The sequence below is a fragment of the Rhododendron vialii genome, chromosome 6a, assembly GCF_030253575.1.
Source record: "Rhododendron vialii isolate Sample 1 chromosome 6a, ASM3025357v1".
NCBI classification, from domain to species: Eukaryota; Viridiplantae; Streptophyta; class Magnoliopsida; order Ericales; family Ericaceae; genus Rhododendron; species Rhododendron vialii.
In genome coordinates, this window is record NC_080562.1 from 401,810 (window position 1) to 420,273 (window position 18,464).

General features: G+C 38.7%; 3 protein-coding genes across 5 annotated transcripts; 2 read left to right on the plus strand and 1 right to left on the minus strand.

The window, feature by feature from the left end:
• Positions 1–23: 23 nt before the first annotated feature.
• LOC131330787 (SWI/SNF complex subunit SWI3B) lies at positions 24–6,230 on the plus strand. The gene is made up of 6 exons (XM_058364513.1): positions 24–1,621; positions 1,986–2,410; positions 3,772–4,182; positions 4,885–5,023; positions 5,589–5,719; positions 5,802–6,230. Exons 1-6 carry the CDS (start codon positions 1,291–1,293, stop codon positions 5,982–5,984), a joined length of 1,620 nt encoding a protein of 539 aa, XP_058220496.1. The 5' UTR covers positions 24–1,290; the 3' UTR covers positions 5,985–6,230.
• Positions 6,231–6,377: 147 nt separating this feature from the next.
• On the minus strand, positions 6,378–9,621 carry LOC131330788 (psbP domain-containing protein 3, chloroplastic). Of its 2 annotated transcripts, none has more exons than XM_058364514.1 (11): positions 9,462–9,621; positions 9,242–9,311; positions 8,998–9,110; positions 8,829–8,894; positions 8,132–8,212; positions 7,969–8,051; positions 7,800–7,875; positions 7,468–7,586; positions 7,294–7,338; positions 6,830–6,922; positions 6,378–6,737 (listed from the first exon to the last, which is right to left on the minus strand). In XM_058364514.1, exons 1-10 carry the CDS (start codon positions 9,532–9,534, stop codon positions 6,896–6,898), a joined length of 753 nt encoding a protein of 250 aa, XP_058220497.1. In that variant the 5' UTR covers positions 9,535–9,621; the 3' UTR covers positions 6,378–6,737; positions 6,830–6,895. The 2 variants fall into 2 exon arrangements, with proteins under 2 accessions (XP_058220497.1, XP_058220498.1); XM_058364515.1 differs by having other exon boundaries at positions 6,811–6,922.
• Positions 9,622–10,931: 1,310 nt separating this feature from the next.
• LOC131330791 (AT-hook motif nuclear-localized protein 10) lies at positions 10,932–16,296 on the plus strand. 2 transcript variants are annotated; one of them, XM_058364518.1, is made up of 6 exons: positions 10,932–11,212; positions 11,787–12,284; positions 13,408–13,460; positions 14,315–14,446; positions 14,637–14,798; positions 15,705–16,296. In XM_058364518.1, exons 2-6 carry the CDS (start codon positions 11,807–11,809, stop codon positions 15,936–15,938), a joined length of 1,059 nt encoding a protein of 352 aa, XP_058220501.1. In that variant the 5' UTR covers positions 10,932–11,212; positions 11,787–11,806; the 3' UTR covers positions 15,939–16,296. The 2 variants fall into 2 exon arrangements, with proteins under 2 accessions (XP_058220501.1, XP_058220502.1); XM_058364519.1 differs by having other exon boundaries at positions 11,020–11,212; positions 11,797–12,284.
• Positions 16,297–18,464: the final 2,168 nt, after the last annotated feature.

The window sequence follows — 18,464 nt, forward strand, 5'->3', positions numbered from 1 at the left end:
TTTTCTGTGTTTTCAAAGTCTAATTAGTTCCTTTTCTATAGAATATCTTGGGATAACACGAAATTATTCTACCACTGCTCAGTTTTTTTTTTTAGATAAATAGATAGATAATAAATTAATAATGTATTAAAGATGTTTGGATACTGTTAACGCATTATTTGAGAAAAATACGTTTTCCTAGAGTCAATTTGTTGGACCAGCCAGCCATATGCATTTTGAAACAACTGCAGTTTAAAAGGGACTTAAAAAGCATTGTGACGAAATTAAGGATAAAGGGGTTTCTCTTGACCAAATCACAAGGAGGGAAAATGCAAAGATACCTCCTGAGTCCCGACTATCATTATCATCTACGTGACACCCATTTTAATACTTGTATTTTTTATCCACTAAATTGTTGAATTTCGTCTTCCAAATTAAAGGTTGTATCAGTTCAATGGCTATGCCTGGACAAAGGTTCTTAATTAGGATACTGATGAGATTAAAGCTGAAAAGAAATTATTAACAAGGGTTAACAATTCCGATAATAATAATAATAATAATAATAAAAAGGGTTAACAATTCCAACAACTAGATGGTTTCTTCTTTCTTGGATTTGAATTTATTATAGGTTGAGAACCCACACAAAGTAGTTACTACTACTAGTACTACTATTCTACCCGCTGCTCAGTTTGTGATTAGGATATCCTCCTTTCCTTTCCTTCGGGTTCCCACAGCAGCTGTGAAAGTGAAGCCAAGCCCACTATGACCTTGATGGTGCCCATACTGTTCAAGCATTCAAACCATACACAACGCACAAGCGTAAACGCTTGCACACCATTGAAGATAGTTGTAACGAACCTCATATGTTCCGCGCACCGCAGCTTCGTGTAATACACTAGTATTCTTTTTCTGCTCGTGCTTTTCTAATGGTTTTTTTTTTTTTGCAGGTGCTAAAGGATCTTTATCCATAAATGTGTTTCGTTGCTTCTGTTTTCTTTTGAGAGTTGGCCGTATTTTTTTTTGTTGATTGTTTAGTTTTTGTTCCGGCTGTATGCTTTTCGTTCTTTGTGTTATCTTCTTATTATTAATGTATTTTTTACTCTTCCAAAAAAAATAAAAATATACCGGAGGAAGCTATTTTCAATATGAAAGTACCATATAGATATATGAAAACGGGCCGATCCCTACGGGCTGGGCCCACCCACCGTTCAAGTAGACTCGATTCCGGGCTGGACTTTACCATAAGTATATACTTGCTACCTCAAGAGGAAGAAGAAGAACCAGGTGTTGATCTTCTCTCTCTCTCTCGTCATGAGCACGAATTCGCCAACAGCCGAGGAGCTCCCAAACCTCGCCGCGGAAACCACTCCCCTAAAGCCAGAGTCAGCGGCGGGAACCACGCCCCAAAAGCCAGAGTCCGTCTCTACAACAAATCCGACCGCCACTCCCACCAAAGAAAACCCCGCCACCGCTACTCCCACTGTCCACTCCAAAGAAAACTCTGCCACCGTTCCTCTCACCGTCGACTCCAAAATAAACTCCGCCATCGCTACCCCCCCGCCTCCAGAACCACCTTCAACCCCCGCCGCCGCAGCCGCCCCAACTACCTCCACCGACCTCGTATACATCCCCACTTATTCCAGTAAGAACACATTATTTCATGTTCAAGTTACTGTTATTCAATACCGTTTTAGGGCTTCGTTTTCTCTAGGAAAGAATGACAGGAAACCGAAGAAATTATATTTGAATTTCCTTTTTCTGTCCAGCATATTTTGGATTGAGAGATTTCACAAGAAAAGAAAGGATTAGAGTCTCTTTTCTAATCACTCCTTTGGATTGAGTAGTTTGGAGATAAAATGTACAAAAATGTTATTTTTTTTATTGGCTCCTTCCCTTTTCTTATCATACCCTTTCTCACAATCCAAAGGGGTTGTTTGAAAATGTAATTCTTTTCTCTTTCCTGTGTAATTTCGTAATGACGCTGTTTAAAATTGTTTTCTTTTTAGGGTGGTTTTCTTTTAACAACATTCACGAGTGTGAGCTTCGGTTCCTCCCTGAGTTTTTCGACGGGAAATCGCCTTCAAAGAACCCTAGGGTTTACATGTACTACAGGAATTCCATCGTTAGGAAATTCAGAGAAAACCCGACTACGAAGATCACCTTCACGGAGGCTCGTAAGACTATTATCGGAGACGTGGGATCGGTTCGGAGGATATTTGATTTCTTGGAGGCTTGGGGTTTGGTTAATTACTCACCCCCTCCTGCGTCCAAGTTGCCCCTCAAGTGGGATGATAAGGAGACCAAATCTATTACAGCATTGTTGCAGAGCACCGAGCCCACAATGAATGTCGCTGAATGTATGGTGCCGAAGAAGAAATTATGCAGTGGTTGCAAGTCAGTTTGCAGCATTGCTTGCTTTGCTTCTGATAAGGTGATCAATCAGTCACTCCTAATTAATCAGCAAATCTCAGGGTGGAAAAGATTCAATGATATGCAACTTTTTGTTTTTGGTTTTGTGGGAATCAAGTTGAGATAACTAAAGTTCTAGGCTGCTTGAGCTTGAGTTATTTGACAAAGGATATAATCTAGCTCAGCTCAAGCTTGCATTGAGTTTCTGGGTGTGATTGAGCTCAACTCGTTTGGCTCAGAACTATAAGCAGCCTTGAGCTCTTGCTCAGGCTTGGGATACTATAGCTTGGGCTTTTGCTAGTAGCGTGAGTTTTTGGCTGCCTACATCTTATTAATGCTCATAATTAGATATTAAAGAGGACAAAACAATCTTCATGTTTTCCTTCTCTTTGCATTTTTGTAGGCCTTTCTTTTTATCTTTTTCAGTTTCTGCTTTGACAACTGCTCCTTAGTATAACACCTCGGGTGAGTTGTTGCCTCAGACTTGGTTTGGAGTCTTTGGACTCCTGAGAATCCTTAGTTTGGATTTGAACTTGGCTCATTTACCCATTGAGCTTAAGTCGATCAAGCCAAAATTGGAGTGAAACATGAGCCAAACCCTGGTTGCTCCTTTTATACCCCTGACTAGGCTGTTCTATCCCAAACATCATCATGTAACTAAAGTTCTGTTTGATTTTTCTGTTGGAACTTGAAAGTAATTTCTGGCTTTTAGAGTTGCAAATATCCACAAAACAATGTGCCTACTAGCAAAGATTGTAGCGTAATCTTTTTCCTTACTTTGTAAAGGACTCCAATTCTTTTTTTTGGCTGGGGGCGGGGAGGGCCAATCAATTGTAAATCACCTTGAAGCCAATACATACATGCATATTCATGAATGCTTGTTGGAGAAGAAAATCATGACGTTGACTGTTATAACCTTTATTATGCATTACGTCAGCCATTCCCAGTCGCAGGACTAATGTTACTGAATTCTACTTTGCACCGTGTGGGAGAGAAGGTGTTGTCAGTCGACAGTCGTAGTTATTTTTGCTTTTACTGATGTTGTAGAATGTAGAGGTATTACAGGGACTAACATTGTGCTGAGATGTCGATTTCTAATGGGAACAACTTGCATGCTTTGTAAATTATGTGTTCCACTTGCCTTTTTAGAAGTTAGCATCTGAAGAGTTTTGATGTTCTATTTACCTTTTCCTGTGTCCTACATTGCCTTGGTATAGCACATCATTATGATCCCCCAAAACACTAGGATGCAAAATAAAATGAGGAACTTGGCCTTGCTTCCCTGACTCTGAATGTCAATATAGTGATTGGTACTTTTTCTTATGACATGCGAAATTGTTGCTTCAGTAATAAGTTCTTTACGATTCTTTCCATTTTATGCAGTATGATTTGACTCTTTGTGCAAGGTGCTATGTCCGTGGGAATTACCGGGTTGGTGTTAGTTCTTCTGATTTCAGACGAGTTGAGATCAATGAAGAGATAAAGACAGATTGGACTGAGAAAGAAATTTTGCTCCTTCTAGAATCCACCATGCAGTATGGTGATGACTGGAAGAAGGTTGCAGAGTATGTTGGTGGTAGAAGTGAGATGGAATGTGTCACTCGCTTTATCAAGCTTCCTTTTGGTGAGCAATATTTGGGGCCTTCAGACTCTTGCGAGGTCAGCCAGAAATTATATCAAACAAAGGACCAGAATGTTGCTGCATCTGGATTGCAAAGTTCTGAAAAGTCATTCCCAAACAAAAGAATGCGTCTTAACCCACTTGCTGATGCAAGCAATCCAATTATGGCTCAGGTAGAGACTTTTATCTTTCGTGTACCTCTAAATAATTTGCATGAAGCATAAAGAACAGAATAGGAAAAGAAAAAGCATCTGAATTCTTATATCAGCAGGGCGTTGCATATACAGGTGGGTAGATCAATTAGGTGCTGAGGACTTTGTGTCGACCTGCAAGAATCAAGGTAGTAAGGAGTGTAGAATTGCAGTTCATTTTATGTGCGAAAGATCCAATTCCTTATTTGGGTTTCACTACCACGTGGGCAGAATAGGTAGAAGCTGTTCTCTTTGAATGAACAGAGCTCTGATATCAACCTCTGATTATGCCTTTAAATGGCATGGCTCCACCGCTAATGCACACTGTAAGCTCCTTGCATTTATAGCACTTAGGAATATTGGAATCCCCAAATCTGCTTTGAACGACCTGAACGACCGGGCCATGGTTATATGCGACTCTGCTTGTTTTCCTGTTGAGTGTCACATAGGTTAACTCATTGTACAAGACTCATTTGAAATCTTGGCTTTGTGATGGTGACAGTTATTGAAACACGAGAAAATAAGCACTGTGAAATTGAGTAATTGGTCTATACTATAGGTCAAACAAGATTGAAGGGGATGATGATGCTTGTGTTACTTTTGACTTCCCACAACTTTTGTTCTATTTGTGCAATTCGTTAAAGTATAACACATTTTTGACTTTTGCGCTTGATTATTTCACAGGCTGCTTTTTTGTCAGCTTTAGTGGGTGTAGAGGTTGCTGAAGTAGCTGCCAGTGCTGCGGTGAGAGCTCTAGCTGAGTTCGGTTATGGAGCCATTAAAGAACATCCTAGACTTCTTTCTAGTCATGGAAGACAGCAAGGTACAGACAAGTTCTGTTGTGATCATGCCTGCGCTTGCAACCAAACGTGGGCATGATTGGAGCCTGTTTGATGGAATAGGAACTCAGATGCCATTTAGTTACAGACTTGCAGTTAGTTATAATTCACTCTTGTTGGGTACTTCGGAATTCAGTCGTGCTCTTTGAGACCATGATGTTGTGTTTTAAAGATCTGATTTACCTCATCTTGTTGGCTGTTGATAATTGAAGACCGTCTGATGAAAGTTAGGGTGTCACTTTTCTTTGGAAAGTAACTAGTTAAATGTTAGTTGAATATTTTCTAGTTAGTTTAGAGCAACACATTTAGGTTGTGGATGCTCTTGTTTGCCCAATTATATATTTGTTCTAGTGGATCCCTCAAGAACATGAACGGGACCCTGGTTAAGGAGTCACTTGGAAGTCGGAATGCTTACTCTCAAAAGTTGGGCTTGCTATTCTAAATTTATTTCAACTGCCTGACTAGTCAAGTACAGAGAGAGTTGTCATGGCGTGAAAGTGTGCTCTTGCTTTCACGCTAATAACATAACGGTTTTCTTTCTGGTTGCAGAACCTGATGCTTCATCTAACGGTGACGCCACTTTGAAAACATCAGAAGGACTTGATATAGATGTGCAATCTCAGCTTGACAAGGAGGAGCAGGACTTGGAGAGGGCAATGTCTTCCATTACTGAAGTGCAGGTGGATGAAAAAATACAGTTCATAATGACTTTCTTTGATTTGCATCTGAGAAGAAACCCTGATTGCCAATGTAATTTTTCAGATGAAGGAGATTCAAGATAAGATTTCTCGTTTTGAGAAGTATGAATCGCAAATGGAGAGGGAGTGGCAACAACTGCAGCAAATGAAGAACATGATCTTTGTTGATAAGCTCACGCTTCTTTTAGATAAAACTCGTGCACAAAAAGCTGGAGGAAGCATGCAGCAGGATGCTAAAACAGAATGATTTTCTTTGCCCTTCCTTTTACTTCTGTTTTACTTTATTTCATTGGAGGATAGGTTTTCCTTTCTTTTTTCAGACTTGTTTCTCCCTAGGATCAGCTAAACTAGTCTCAAAAGATGTAACTAATTAGTATGGCTGTCCCTACTCCCTAGTGCTCCTGTCCGAGTTTCGAATTCCAGTATGCGCTAGTACAGAACCTTGGCCATTTTTTTTGGAAGATTAAATAGAGCATGAGTTATTCCAGGTGAACCTTGGCCCTATTACAAAGCACTTATCTGATTGTAGTTGACACCTTCCGTGATTAGTGGAGATGGTATTTGATCACGCTTTTTACAAGAGCCCATACAAATGAAAAGTACAGGTCCAACCGTGGAGGGTGAAGGGTGCAATGGGATGTTTAGGTCTGAATCAACCACTACAATAGTTCCTTGTATGGGCAAAATAGTTCCAGAATGCCACAAGAACAGTAGCTAGGGGCATTAAGTCGATAACAAGAAGGGATAGGAATAACGAAAGAAAAGCAGAGAGTAAATCTGCCAAAAATATTGTAGCCTCAAACAGGTGAAGAAAGAAAGAAAATAAAGTCAGCAGCTGCTCTGGTTGGTGGTCTGCCAAATACCCGCTTCCGGTGCAGCAAAACTCTAGCTCCGGATGGGAAAACCACTTGACGCTTGGCCTTTTAACAGAGAAACTCAACTTCCGTTGGAGATATTGAGCCAACAAGAGAGGAGGTTGGAAGCAAAAATCAAAAGGATCCTGGCCACCATAGGATTGAGATCAATAAATTGATTAGCTGACCAAAAACTTAACTGAAGCAATAGAAACTAACTTTAAAATCATCAGCATACATGTGTGACTTGACCAGCTATCAAACCATGAGGTTGTCCGATTCATCTCATAATTATCTTCGAATCTTAGATAAATCTGAAAGATGCAACAGCCTGCGTAGACCAAGAAAATGATAAAACTCTCGATAAGTTTGCCTCAATCCAGCAAATTCACTTGGCCGTACAAGTTACCCTGGACAAACTACTAGGCTTAGGAAATACTGAGAAAGGAATAAATTGTTTGCAAATGTGGATTGATATTACTCTAATTCCTTAGGAAATACTGAGAAAGGAATAAATTGTTCGCAAATGTGGATTGATATTACTCTAATTCCTCTGAGTAGCACAATGTTTGCTTCAATCAAATAAGGAAAAAGCACAATGTACGTAAACGGTAACCTGAAACTGGGAACCCAATATGACAATGTACAAATGTATACCAGAGTGATAAAGGAAGACAAAAAATTGTAGTCCTTAAAGCTTACTTTCTCAATTTTCGAACCATATTTTTCTGAGTCTTCGTCAACATACTGCAGGAAAAATATAAAGCATGATTCTTAGGCCGAGCACCAGCTGCAAGTACAATTATGGTGTACGAAAGCTATATTATCGGAAGATAGCGAAAACTGCATATGCGCATTTCTTTTAGCCACACTGACCTGTCCAGTGACAGTATATAGTCTGTTATACCAACCAGTGGTTGCCATCCCAAGCACTGTAAACAAATGTCTGAGAGTTTCACCAGGGTTTTGCAGAGTGTAATCGATGTAATACAATCCTGGCAAATAAGTAGAACATATGGTCACCAATGTGTATGCATTAATACAGTCAACCCTGAAACTTCTACAAGCTTTTAACTTTCTCAATGATGTGGATGATGGGGTCTTGGATGGCACCGCTGAACAAAACTCCTGACAACGCCACTTCCTAGGTTGGAGTATCACCATCGTAGTTAAATTACTGGAATGCAGCCAAAAGAGTAGAGGATTACCATTAGCAGCTTTCGAGTCAATGAGTTTCGCTTTCACACCTGGGGGTCTTTGCCAACTTCTGTCCAATCCACTAACCTGATGAAGAAAGTTATGAGGCATGAGATAAGCACACAATCTAACTGAGCTGCCATTCCTGGTAAACAGTGAAGGAGTTAGGCGTATACTCACTAGAGTCTCAGCAAACTCATCAACTTTACCAAAAGATTCCAATCTGGTAAAATCCGGACCAAGCCCCGTGATTGCAACGGTAACTGAAGTATCCGATTGATCAATTTGTTAATAGTAAGAAACCAAATAATCAAGGGATGGATCAACCACATACAATACACACCATTCGACTTAGAAGGTTCTGCAGGGAAAAATCCAGTTACTGATTTGATTCCATTATTATCTCCTGAACCAACTTGCCAATCTACACAACAATGGACCAGCTGTTATCATGATAAAGGTGCATTAAGTAAAGCCAAATATAGATGCTTGTGTAAAGATATAACAAGAAACAGTTAACGTTTTTTTCCTTTTAATTTGTTGCCTTGGTGCAATTAATGTTGCTCCATTTGTAATCATCTTTGGTGGTTGCAATCATGAAAGGTAACAGGACCGCTAATTTGTGCCTAGTTTCTCCTTTTCCTGACCAAAAGATAACCATAATTAAAGAGTTACGACTAAAACTATGCCCTTTCGAAAAATTAGTTGCATTCAGCAAATGTGCATCTGTACGAACACAGGAGACTTAAATCAACAGGAGAGTGTAGTGATGGACTATGGAATATCACAACTATAATTATGTTGGGCTACTTGGGCATGTTGTTGTCATGTCTATGAATGTAAAATATGGAACATAAATAACTTAATTGTTATATCTCGGATCCTCAAGTAATGATTTCATTTCGGATAAAAAAAAAGTAACGATTTCATTTTGGCTTGTGATTTCAAAACCATTTCATTGCAGGAGCAGCAACATCAAATTGGGTGAAGGAAAAAAAGGGAAATGTGAAAAATGGTTAGAAATAGCTTTGAGAATTCACCTTGGGGAATCATAATTTTGAACCTGTTTGCCTCATCGGAGTAAAGGCGGAAATCACCCAACACCTCTGAAACCGATTTTAAATCATAGATAAGAATCAATCAAGCACATATCAATTGCACCCACCCACCCCCACGCACACACAGATAGGCTGATAGAGAGATGATTACCGCTGTCTGCCAAAGCAATGGAAACAATTGGAGGAAAAGAAAATGCAGCAATTATGGTCTGGAACAAAACCTGTCTCCTTATAGTTCCGGATTGGCACTGACGGATGGAAAGACTGAAAATTTATTTATTCAATAATAAGGGAAAGAAGAACGATATTAATTAAGAGCGAATTAAAGATTGATTTTGCCAAATTTAAATCTGAAAAACAAATAAGCAACTTTAGAATAAAGAAAGATTATAAACCTTGAATTTTGGAGGTGGGTACTGTAGCTCCCGCAACAAAGAACTTGCGACCTTTTGAACTTCTTGAGGCCTAAAAAATACTCGTAGTAATAATAGGACAATGAAACTAATCAATAACACCACCTTAATAACTAGTCAATACTACAACGTTAATATCGAACAGAAAATGGGGATAATCGAAATTAATTAGGTTGATAGCTTTGGGATTTTGAAGACTAACGATAAGGTTTTTCAGAAGATAGAAATGGAGCGGCGGAGCCGTGAGAATTCAGGCACCACACAGACGACGCCATTGTTGCTTGCTTACTTGGTTCGTCTATTCAGATTTTTCCGGATTTTGTTTGCTTTTTCCCACTAGTAAGTAATCTGTGTGTTTTTCTTTTAAAATTCTAGTGGTTCCAGTATTATCCTTTTATCTTCTTTTTTTCTTCTTTTGCGGCTCATGTCAGCTGCGTCTTTTTAGTTACATATCTCTGCTAGGGCCCTTGGAATCGAGAATAAATTACTCCATATAAAATGGCGGTCTAAATATTTATTTATTTTTCAAATTAATTACAGTATGTATAGTCCCACGTTTTATAAATAGTGGCCCTCATTAAAAAAAACATAACGACGTGGTGGTGCAATGTTGAAAGAAATAAATATTTATACTGACAGTATAAATAATTTAATCTCTTTTTGATTATCTTGATTTGGGCCTAACTATAGGCTATATTGTACGTCTCGAGTGAAATTTTAAAAAAATACAGCACAGTATACATTAGTTGTTTTTATAATCTTTTTAGTTCTTACATTACTTTTTTCAACTTGAAATAAGGAAATTGGTAATTACGCTTATAGTGAAGCAAAATTGTCATTTGGTTACTTTTAGGGCTTCGAAATTAATTAAGGTGCGTGAAAACTAACTCGGACATTTATTTTTATAAAAAAACAATAGTACTTTTACCTTTTTAAAAAATATTACTAAGTTTTAACATTTGTGAAATTGGAAGAATGATCCGCGTCAAAGGCAACACCTCTTTTTTCCTTTTTCTTTGAGATGACAAGAGCTACATGCAAAGTCACTAGTGCTTTCCAACTGTACTAAGAGAGAGCCAACTAATTACGTAATCACTGGTGGAGTATTTTTGTGTAATAATACTGTACTAATAAAATGATGTCGTTGGAACTATAATGACTGGAGAGGAAGATAACTTCAAAGCTAAAAAAAGAGAACCAAAGAATGACGACAAAATAACTATAAAGTACAAAAATCTATGAATGAATACATGCAAAAGTAGCATGCATCATACACGATACTTACTCGCTCTCTCCTAACAGACACGCGCATTACTCCAATGCAGTAGTAGTAGTCGCCTGAACCTTTAAAATGCGGAGGAAGATTGAGAGCAAAAATAAAAACTACTTATTTTTATTTTTATTTTTTAAGAGAAAGTAATTTTAATTATTATTTCTAATTATTATTCGCTGTCTTTTTCTAATTATTATTTCTATTTTTTTAATTATTTTTTTATTTCTTTCTACAATCATTAGTTACAAATTTAAATTCAAATTCAAAATCCAAAAACGAACCAACGAACGGAGATCATGTGACTTGGGTTCAAAGTTGAAACTTGGCAGTGTCGGAAAGATACTCGGGCGAGATGGCGAGTAGAGAAAACAGGAATAGTGGAGCGAGTATAGGAGGAGCTGCTTTTTACCTACTTTTTTAAAAATGCAGAGACAGCAGTGACAAGTTATGAAAAAGTGGAAACGCCGATATTAGGAACAATAGAGAGTAGAAAAATTCAAAAACAATTTACTTACTTACTTTATAAAATATATATATTTACAGTTCTCTTCATTTCCGTAGAAAACCCCCTCCCGAAACCCTTTTTCTCCCTCCATTCGCCAACCCTAAAAATACTTTCTCCCTCTTCCTAACCATCTTTCCATTTCTTTGCAGCTTCACAAAATTTTCCCTATTTATTGGTAAGTAATTTCATTTTTCCCGATTTTTCCCCTTGTTTTTCGATTTTCCTGTGATTTTGTGCTTCTTTATACGATTATTATAAAACACAAAAAATACTTTTTTCACGAAACTCATCCTGCTCGTATAATGTTATTTCCAAGCATTATCTCTGATTTTTCGCCCGATCTCTTGAGAAATTTCAAATTATCTTCTGATTTTTTTATTTATTTTGCAAATCCGTGAATTTTTAGGTCTTCAAATTACCTGCACATTTTAGGGTTTTTTTCTTTTAAATTTCTCCTAGATTTTAGTTAGATTTTACGGCGAGATTTCAGGTGAAGATTGAGCTTTTAAAAGTTTCAGTTTTGTGATGTCTGAACTGAGCTATCTTACTGCTTTGATCTCAGTAATTTTTACTTTTCCATTTCTGTTGTCCATTGTCTTGTTGGTTGCCATGTCCAGCAAGAATTGCAAAATGCGCTTCTTCCTTATTTTTCTGTCTCACTATTTTCCCTAACTTGTTAACTGTTCAAGATGTGATTTGTAGGGCTTTTGAGCATTCAATCATAAAAAATTTACTGACTTTTGCTGCAGTGTAAATTAGGAAATGAGAAATGTCGGGATCTGAGACAGGAGGTGCAGTGATGATGAGTTCATTCACAATCGGAGTTCACAACACTCCGCCGGCGGCGGCGTCACAGCCAATGACACACACCATGCGTCTAGGCAACAGTTCCGACGGAACAGCCGTATACAAACCACTCGCCGGAAACTCCTCTCCGTTCCAGTCCGCCGCCACGAGTGGCGGTGGCGCCACCGGCGAGGGTCAGGCCATCATACCGCATAATTTGAACGTGAATGTGGGGGAACCCGTAAAGAAGAAGAGAGGGAGGCCCAGAAAGTACGGCCCAGAAGGCGCCATATCATTGGGCCTGACTCCTGCGACTGCACCGCGTCCTGCAGCTGTTGCTCAGCCCACTCCAACTTTCTCTCCGTCGTCCCATACTCCGGCTCCGGTCTCACCGTCTTCGTTGAAGAAAGGTAGAGGTCGACCACCTGGGTCCAGCAAGAAACAACAAATGGAAGCGCTTGGTAACTAACTACTAACCCATTTCTTTATTGTTTTGTTATTGAGCTCTTATTTCCTTTTGTTTAGACTCATGGGCTGGGTTGGATATGGGGTGTTCTGTTGTGGGATGGAATATGGAAATGTTTTTTGGTGATGCTATTGTAGTAGGCAAATAGTTATTTAGACCTGTTCTTTAGAGGTCACTAGTTTTGATTGGGAAATGGATTTTTAGTTTCTTCTTTTGTTTCCTTTCTTAAAAGTGGTTGATTAGTCGGGATTATAAAAGGAAATGGAATTGCGTTTTGCTTTCTACTTGATATTCTGTGATATGCATATGGATAATGGGTCAAGTGGATGAGTTGTATTAATGGGAAAAAGAAAGGCAATGTAGTTGTGGTGGAACACGGATCTGCCGGGTCTGACTCCAGATTCCTATTCCTTATTAAATTACGTTTTTGCCCTTTCATGTTATCCATTTGTGATGTTGTCTCTGTTGGGTTTTTAAATTCTCTTGATGTGCCAGGATGTCGTGCAAAAAGATTATTCCTTTTGTGGCCTTAATAAATCTGAAACATTTAGAATTTAGATTTTAGAGTACGACAAGTATAAGGGACAGTTTGAGAACACAGATTCTAGACTGATATTGGAATCTGAGTGATTAATACAGTTTGTTTCTTTCTTCCAGAAACAAAGAATGAGGTCTGATATTTGCATCATTTTCGCTCGTCGCTCGACAAAAAAGTTCCTTTAGTGTTATTTTTACAATTCCTTTGTGGGAGAAATTTATTGGAAAATATAAATCGTATTGCTTTATATTTTCTCTTATAGGGCCCATTGTGAGATTGGTATTTTGGATAAGCTTCACTATGCCCAATGCTAAATATCTTCTCCAATTTTGTTGTTAATTGCAAAATATGCGTGTTTCCTCCGTTTCGCATTGTGATTAGAGAAGAGAGAAATTTGGCTCGGATTTAGCGTATCACAAATCTTGTGCTTTATGTGAATAGGAATGCGTTGAACTTTTCTTGTTTGCCTTTCCATTTTGACAGTTTTGCATTGAAGTTCTGTGCTGCCGTTCTGCTATTCACAGTCGCACGTACATATATATGTTGATTGTAAATTCCTAATTGATTCTTTTGATTGCAGGAGCAGCAGGAGTTGGATTTACACCACATGTTATCACTGTGAAAACTGGAGAGGTTTCTATGTCCCTTTTCTGATTCTTGATTTATCCATTTGGATTAGTTTTGTACCTTCTCTTGGGTGATTGTCAATTTTGTTGTGCCTCTAAGCTGGATTGTTAGTTATATTAGAAGAGTGAACTAGAAATAGAAACTGTTTCCCTTGTGATTTGCTGTATTATTTTCCTTATGGCTGTAATATTGCATAATTACATAATTTCCTGAACGGCTTCTGTGTGCATCTGTAAATGTTTCACGTAGTTTTTAGATAGTTTCACCCATAGCTTGTTTTGCTATTTAAAAAATTTGCTTATAATAAAATATGTAGTGAGTACTAACTTTATTTTAGATAACCGTTAACAAATTTATGTTTTGTTTGAAAGAAAAATTATAGCAAAATCTTGCTTTTCAAAATAAAAATTTAATCAGCAGAACTTATCTTTGGACATATGATACGTACTTGGGACTAGTTAGGACTAGGAGTATTATTAATTACTCCCAATGTACTTGACCACCGAAATTTCTTCACAGACTGATGTCTCCTGCATCCTTTGTTCTCCTATTCTGAGAGACATTGAATACTGCATGCTTTGGAAGCCTAACTTACGGGAGTGGTGAAGATTACTATATTTGAATAGTGTGGTTGGCCATCTTCGAGCGTATTATCTACTTTCAAGCCCTTTTACCTCATTCGGCATCTATTCTTTCTGCTGGATGACTGGAGGGTTTGAAAAGGGCCACTTGTGCTCACAATAAACATAGAAAGAACCACAGATGAGAAGAAATAGCAGTTGCTTCTAAGATTTCTTTTCTCGAGTATCACCTAATTCCTAATTAATGTGTCGTAATATTTGGAATCATATCGTTTTCAGGATGTGTCATCAAAGATAATGTCATTCTCTCAGCATGGTCCTAGAGCTGTTTGCATCCTGTCTGCAAATGGTGCTATATCCAATGTTACTCTTCGTCAAGCGGCAACATCTGGTGGAACTGCAACATATGAGGTATGATTGCTGATCGCTCTTTGAGAGTCGTGGAACCTGCAGTTTCACACCTGCTGTGCTTCATACAGCTGCCACGATCCATTTGTTATCATTTTTTATGATGGTCCTTGAGAGCTGAGATTGCTTCTTCTTTTTTTTTCTCCCTGGAATCATCAATGAGTTTATGTGATGATTTTAATTTATGCTGCAGGGGCGATTTGAGATTCTGTCGCTATCTGGTTCGTTTCTGCTGACAGAGGTTGGTGGTCATAGGAGCCGAACTGGTGGGTTGAGTGTTTCGTTAGCTGGACCAGATGGACGTGTTTTGGGTGGTTGTGTTGCTGGGCTTCTTACTGCTGCATCCCCTGTTCAGGTTTGTCTGCTTCGCTAGCAAATCTTTTAATTAGTATTAGTATGTATGTGCTACCTTATTGTTTATTTTATGGAGTAAATTTTCAAAAAGCACACTCATTCGCCTTTTCAGCAAGACAACTGGTTTTCCGTATCTTTTTCCAATTTACTCACTGTGTTCGGTATTTTCCAAAAAGCACGCTCACTGTGTTTGGTATTTTGCTGTAAGCCAGGTGCTTAGTTTAAATCCTTTTTTTTTTTTTGGGTGCTTCGGAAATTAGTTTAAGTCCTCTCGATCTATGAAGCACCGACACTCCAAAAGGGCACCGTGTCCAATAATTTTTATTATTTTTTGATTGGGGACACGGCTGGGGATTGGACACACCATGTGGCGTGTCCAATAATTTTTATTATTTTTTGATAGGGGACACAGCTGGGGACACGCCGGGGACACAGCTGGGGGGCAAAATGTAATGTATTTTTAATTTTGAGGGGTTAATATAAAATTATTCAAAACATTTGGGTTAAACTATATTATGCCTTTAGTTGGACCATGGTAATCTTATACATTCATATAGGACATGTTTTCGTCAATGGACATGGAAGAAAAGAAAAAATATGTATGTAACTATGTATTTATATATATATATTTATTTATTTATTTATACACGTGGCATGTTCCCCGCCGTGTCCGTATCCCCATTTTTTTAGAATTGCCATGTCCTGTGTCTGTGTCTATATCCGTATTCGTGTCCGTGCTACATAGCTTTCGATTGCCTATTGCCCTTGCTGATTATACATACAAATGTCTTTCTTTGATAAAAGGGGACCTGTGTTGACCAATATCGACACATATTTTGGTGGGTTACTGGTGTTTGACTTTGTGTCCATTGACTCCAATAATGATGTGCTTCCTCCTCCATTACAGGTAATCGTGGGCAGTTTCATTGCAGATGGTCGCAAGGAATCGAGGCCTATAAACCAAGCGGAATCACTTTCTGCTCAACCAAAGCTCGCCCCAGGTTTCGGTACAACAGGAGCAAGCAGCCCTCCATCACATGGGACCCTCAGTGAATCCTCTGGTGGGGCTGGGAGCCCCCTTAACCACAGCACAGGCAACAACACAAACCCCCAAGGCATGTCGAGCATGCCATGGAGGTGATCTTTCAGCGGGTTGGTTTTCCCTCTAATTTGTTGAAGCACGGTCTCTCTATTGTTTATTAGCTAATTCCTTCACCCATGGAGAGATCAGCTTGTAACCGTAGCACAATGCGCTGTTGTAGTGGCATGGAATAAGAAAAACTTCCGTTAGACCTTGGTGTTGAGGGAAATAGTCAACCTTGTAGTAGTAAACATGTGTTTGTTAGGTTTGTGTTTTTCGGAATTCTGTTGGTTAGGATGACGATTTAGTTTGCCTGTGTTTTGTCTGTTGTAGTAGCCTGTTGCTCTCAGATGATACCTAACTTTCAACTCTTTCTCCCGTGGTCCAGGTATTAGGGTTCCTTATCTATTCTTCCTCATTCCTTTTCTTTTAGTTTTGCTTGAATTGATAAGAGTAATTTGGAGTTTCTTCTGCCAAACTATGTCACTGAACTTCTGACGGGTGCAATGCCCTCATCATGCCTTCTACATTGGAATATATTTCCCTAACCTTCATGAATCTGCAAATTCTGCACTTAAAAAGATGGTGTGATTGTTTTAGAATGTTGGATCTCTGCCCCTGAATTCTGAATTTCCGAGTTCATGGGTATGTAGGACGTGTTTGGGTGAGTTATTTGTACTTGGAATTATCAAGGAGGAGTAGGAGGAGTCAGTTTTCTTTGAAGGTCGTTGCTTGCTTATCTCAGGTAATGTCCCTACAATTTATGGGCTGAAGCAGCTCGAGAGAAAAATAGGTGGAGGAAATGATGAAAAATTCTTTGCTCTGAATGAAATCCTAATAAATTTTTGCCACAAATTTAAAGAAGAATTTTGAAAGTTAATTGATAAAGAAAAAAAGTAGTATTGGTGTAAACAGAGTATAAAAATCACTCCTCAGAGTATTTGGTTGCAACTTACCTTTCCCCTATTCCTTTCCTGTTGAATTGTTTGTTACTGCGAGGTATTGGTCTGCCGCTCTGTAAAGCCTGTGCATATCTATTGGGTCTGCCGTGCCTAAGCAATACTTTCCAAATATAGTCTAAATAAAGTATCGAATTCCACTTTTTTTGAAGTTTTTTTTGGATACAACGGTTGTTTTTAATGTCATCTCACATGAGGCGAGTCTCGGATATACGTATGGTTCCACTTCATGCGAGAGCAGCGTTACAAATAACCATGATTCATAATTTTTTTCCTTATCCCAACAAATCTACTTCTCGAATTTTTAAAAAAAAATAAGCTTCAAACATGGTCCATCTAACTAAGTTTATAAAATAGTCTAACACAACAAATATTACCAAATTTGTGTAATTCAAATTAGTTGCATTCAGGAATAGCATCAGAGATATTAAGAATTTATAATCATACGGGATTCCAACTTGAATTCAATTTTCTGAATGTCCACTCACTCAAAAGTGACACCCTTATCACACTTATTTCTTTAACTGGCCTAGAAAAATAGAAAAGTAAAATAGTTTCAAGATTACATATAATTAAGGAGGTAGAGTTCGAAACTCCGTTTACCCAAAAGGCTCCAACAAAAAATCTACAATCTTCAATCCTGTGTTGGGGATTCGAACGTCCAAACCCACAAGCAAACGCACACAATCGAAGAACAAATCAAGAACAGAAAACAATATAAAGTAAGAAAAGAACAAGACACAGAGATTACGTGGTTCCGACTTAAGCTGATTGCTTAATCGTACGTCCACCGGGTGCTGGGGTGTTTCACTATGATGAAAATATGTCAGAGTTACCAAAAAAGAGGCAGCCCTAGCTTTGCTTTTATATGTGCAAACAAGCTAATACTAGAAAACCCTAAAAAACGCTAAAACCTGCGTTGGGCGGGACCCAAAACCTTCCGGGTCATTTTTACTGCGACTCTAAAATTGTCTTCACATCTCAACAATCTCCCACTTGAAGACATGATTAGACATCCAGCCAATCATCAACTATCATTAACACCACCAGCACCCAGCCTCCCACTCAAGCTTGGAGACCCACAGAAGCTGAACAAGACTTCAGCTTCTCCACAGTAACCACCTTCGTAAACATGTCTGCCGGATTATCCCTTGTGTGAATCTTCTCCAAAGTGAACTGCCCATCCTCCAATAAAGAGCGAATAAAGTGATACTTTATGTCAATATGCTTGGTCCTCGAATGAAAAGCTGCGTTCTTTGCCAGATGTATTGCACTCTGACTATCGCTAAACAATTTGCAATTGTCCTGTTCCTTACCCAACTCTTTCATGAAGCTCCTTAGCCATACCATCTCCTTGCATGCCTCCGTGGCTGCAACATACTCCGCCTCTGTTGTGGAAATAGTCACTATTTTCTGTAGCCGCGAGACCCAATCAACTGCTGCACTCCCCAGTGTAAAAACATACCCAGTAGTGCTCTTCCTGCTGTCAATGTCCCCTGCTAAATCCGAATCCACATATCCTTGCAAACAAATATCAGAACCTCCAAAACACAAAGCCAAATCAGAAGTACCTCTCAGATACCGCAAAATCCACTTGACTGCCTCCCAATGCTCCTTGCCTGGATTT

Bases quoted from the DNA above. Each gene is read 5' to 3' on its own strand.
- LOC131330787 (XM_058364513.1), top strand. From the start codon at position 1,291: ATGAGCACGAATTCGCCAACAGCCGAGGAGCTCCCAAACCTCGCCGCG. The intron at 1,622-1,985 runs GTAAGAACACAT...TTTTCTTTTTAG, and splicing joins ATACATCCCCACTTATTCCA to GGTGGTTTTCTTTTAACAAC. The intron at 5,024-5,588 runs GTACAGACAAGT...TTCTGGTTGCAG, and splicing joins TAGTCATGGAAGACAGCAAG to AACCTGATGCTTCATCTAAC.
- LOC131330788 (XM_058364514.1), bottom strand. From the start codon at position 9,534: ATGGCGTCGTCTGTGTGGTGCCTGAATTCTCACGGCTCCGCCGCTCCA. The intron at 9,111-9,241 runs GTTTATAATCTT...ATAAATTTTCAG, and splicing joins ACCCACCTCCAAAATTCAAG to TCTTTCCATCCGTCAGTGCC. The intron at 7,587-7,799 runs GTAATCCTCTAC...CTTATTTGCCAG, and splicing joins TGACTCGAAAGCTGCTAATG to GATTGTATTACATCGATTAC.
- LOC131330791 (XM_058364518.1), top strand. From the start codon at position 11,807: ATGTCGGGATCTGAGACAGGAGGTGCAGTGATGATGAGTTCATTCACA. The intron at 13,461-14,314 runs GTTTCTATGTCC...TATCGTTTTCAG, and splicing joins TCACTGTGAAAACTGGAGAG to GATGTGTCATCAAAGATAAT. The intron at 14,799-15,704 runs GTTTGTCTGCTT...CCTCCATTACAG, and splicing joins CTGCTGCATCCCCTGTTCAG to GTAATCGTGGGCAGTTTCAT.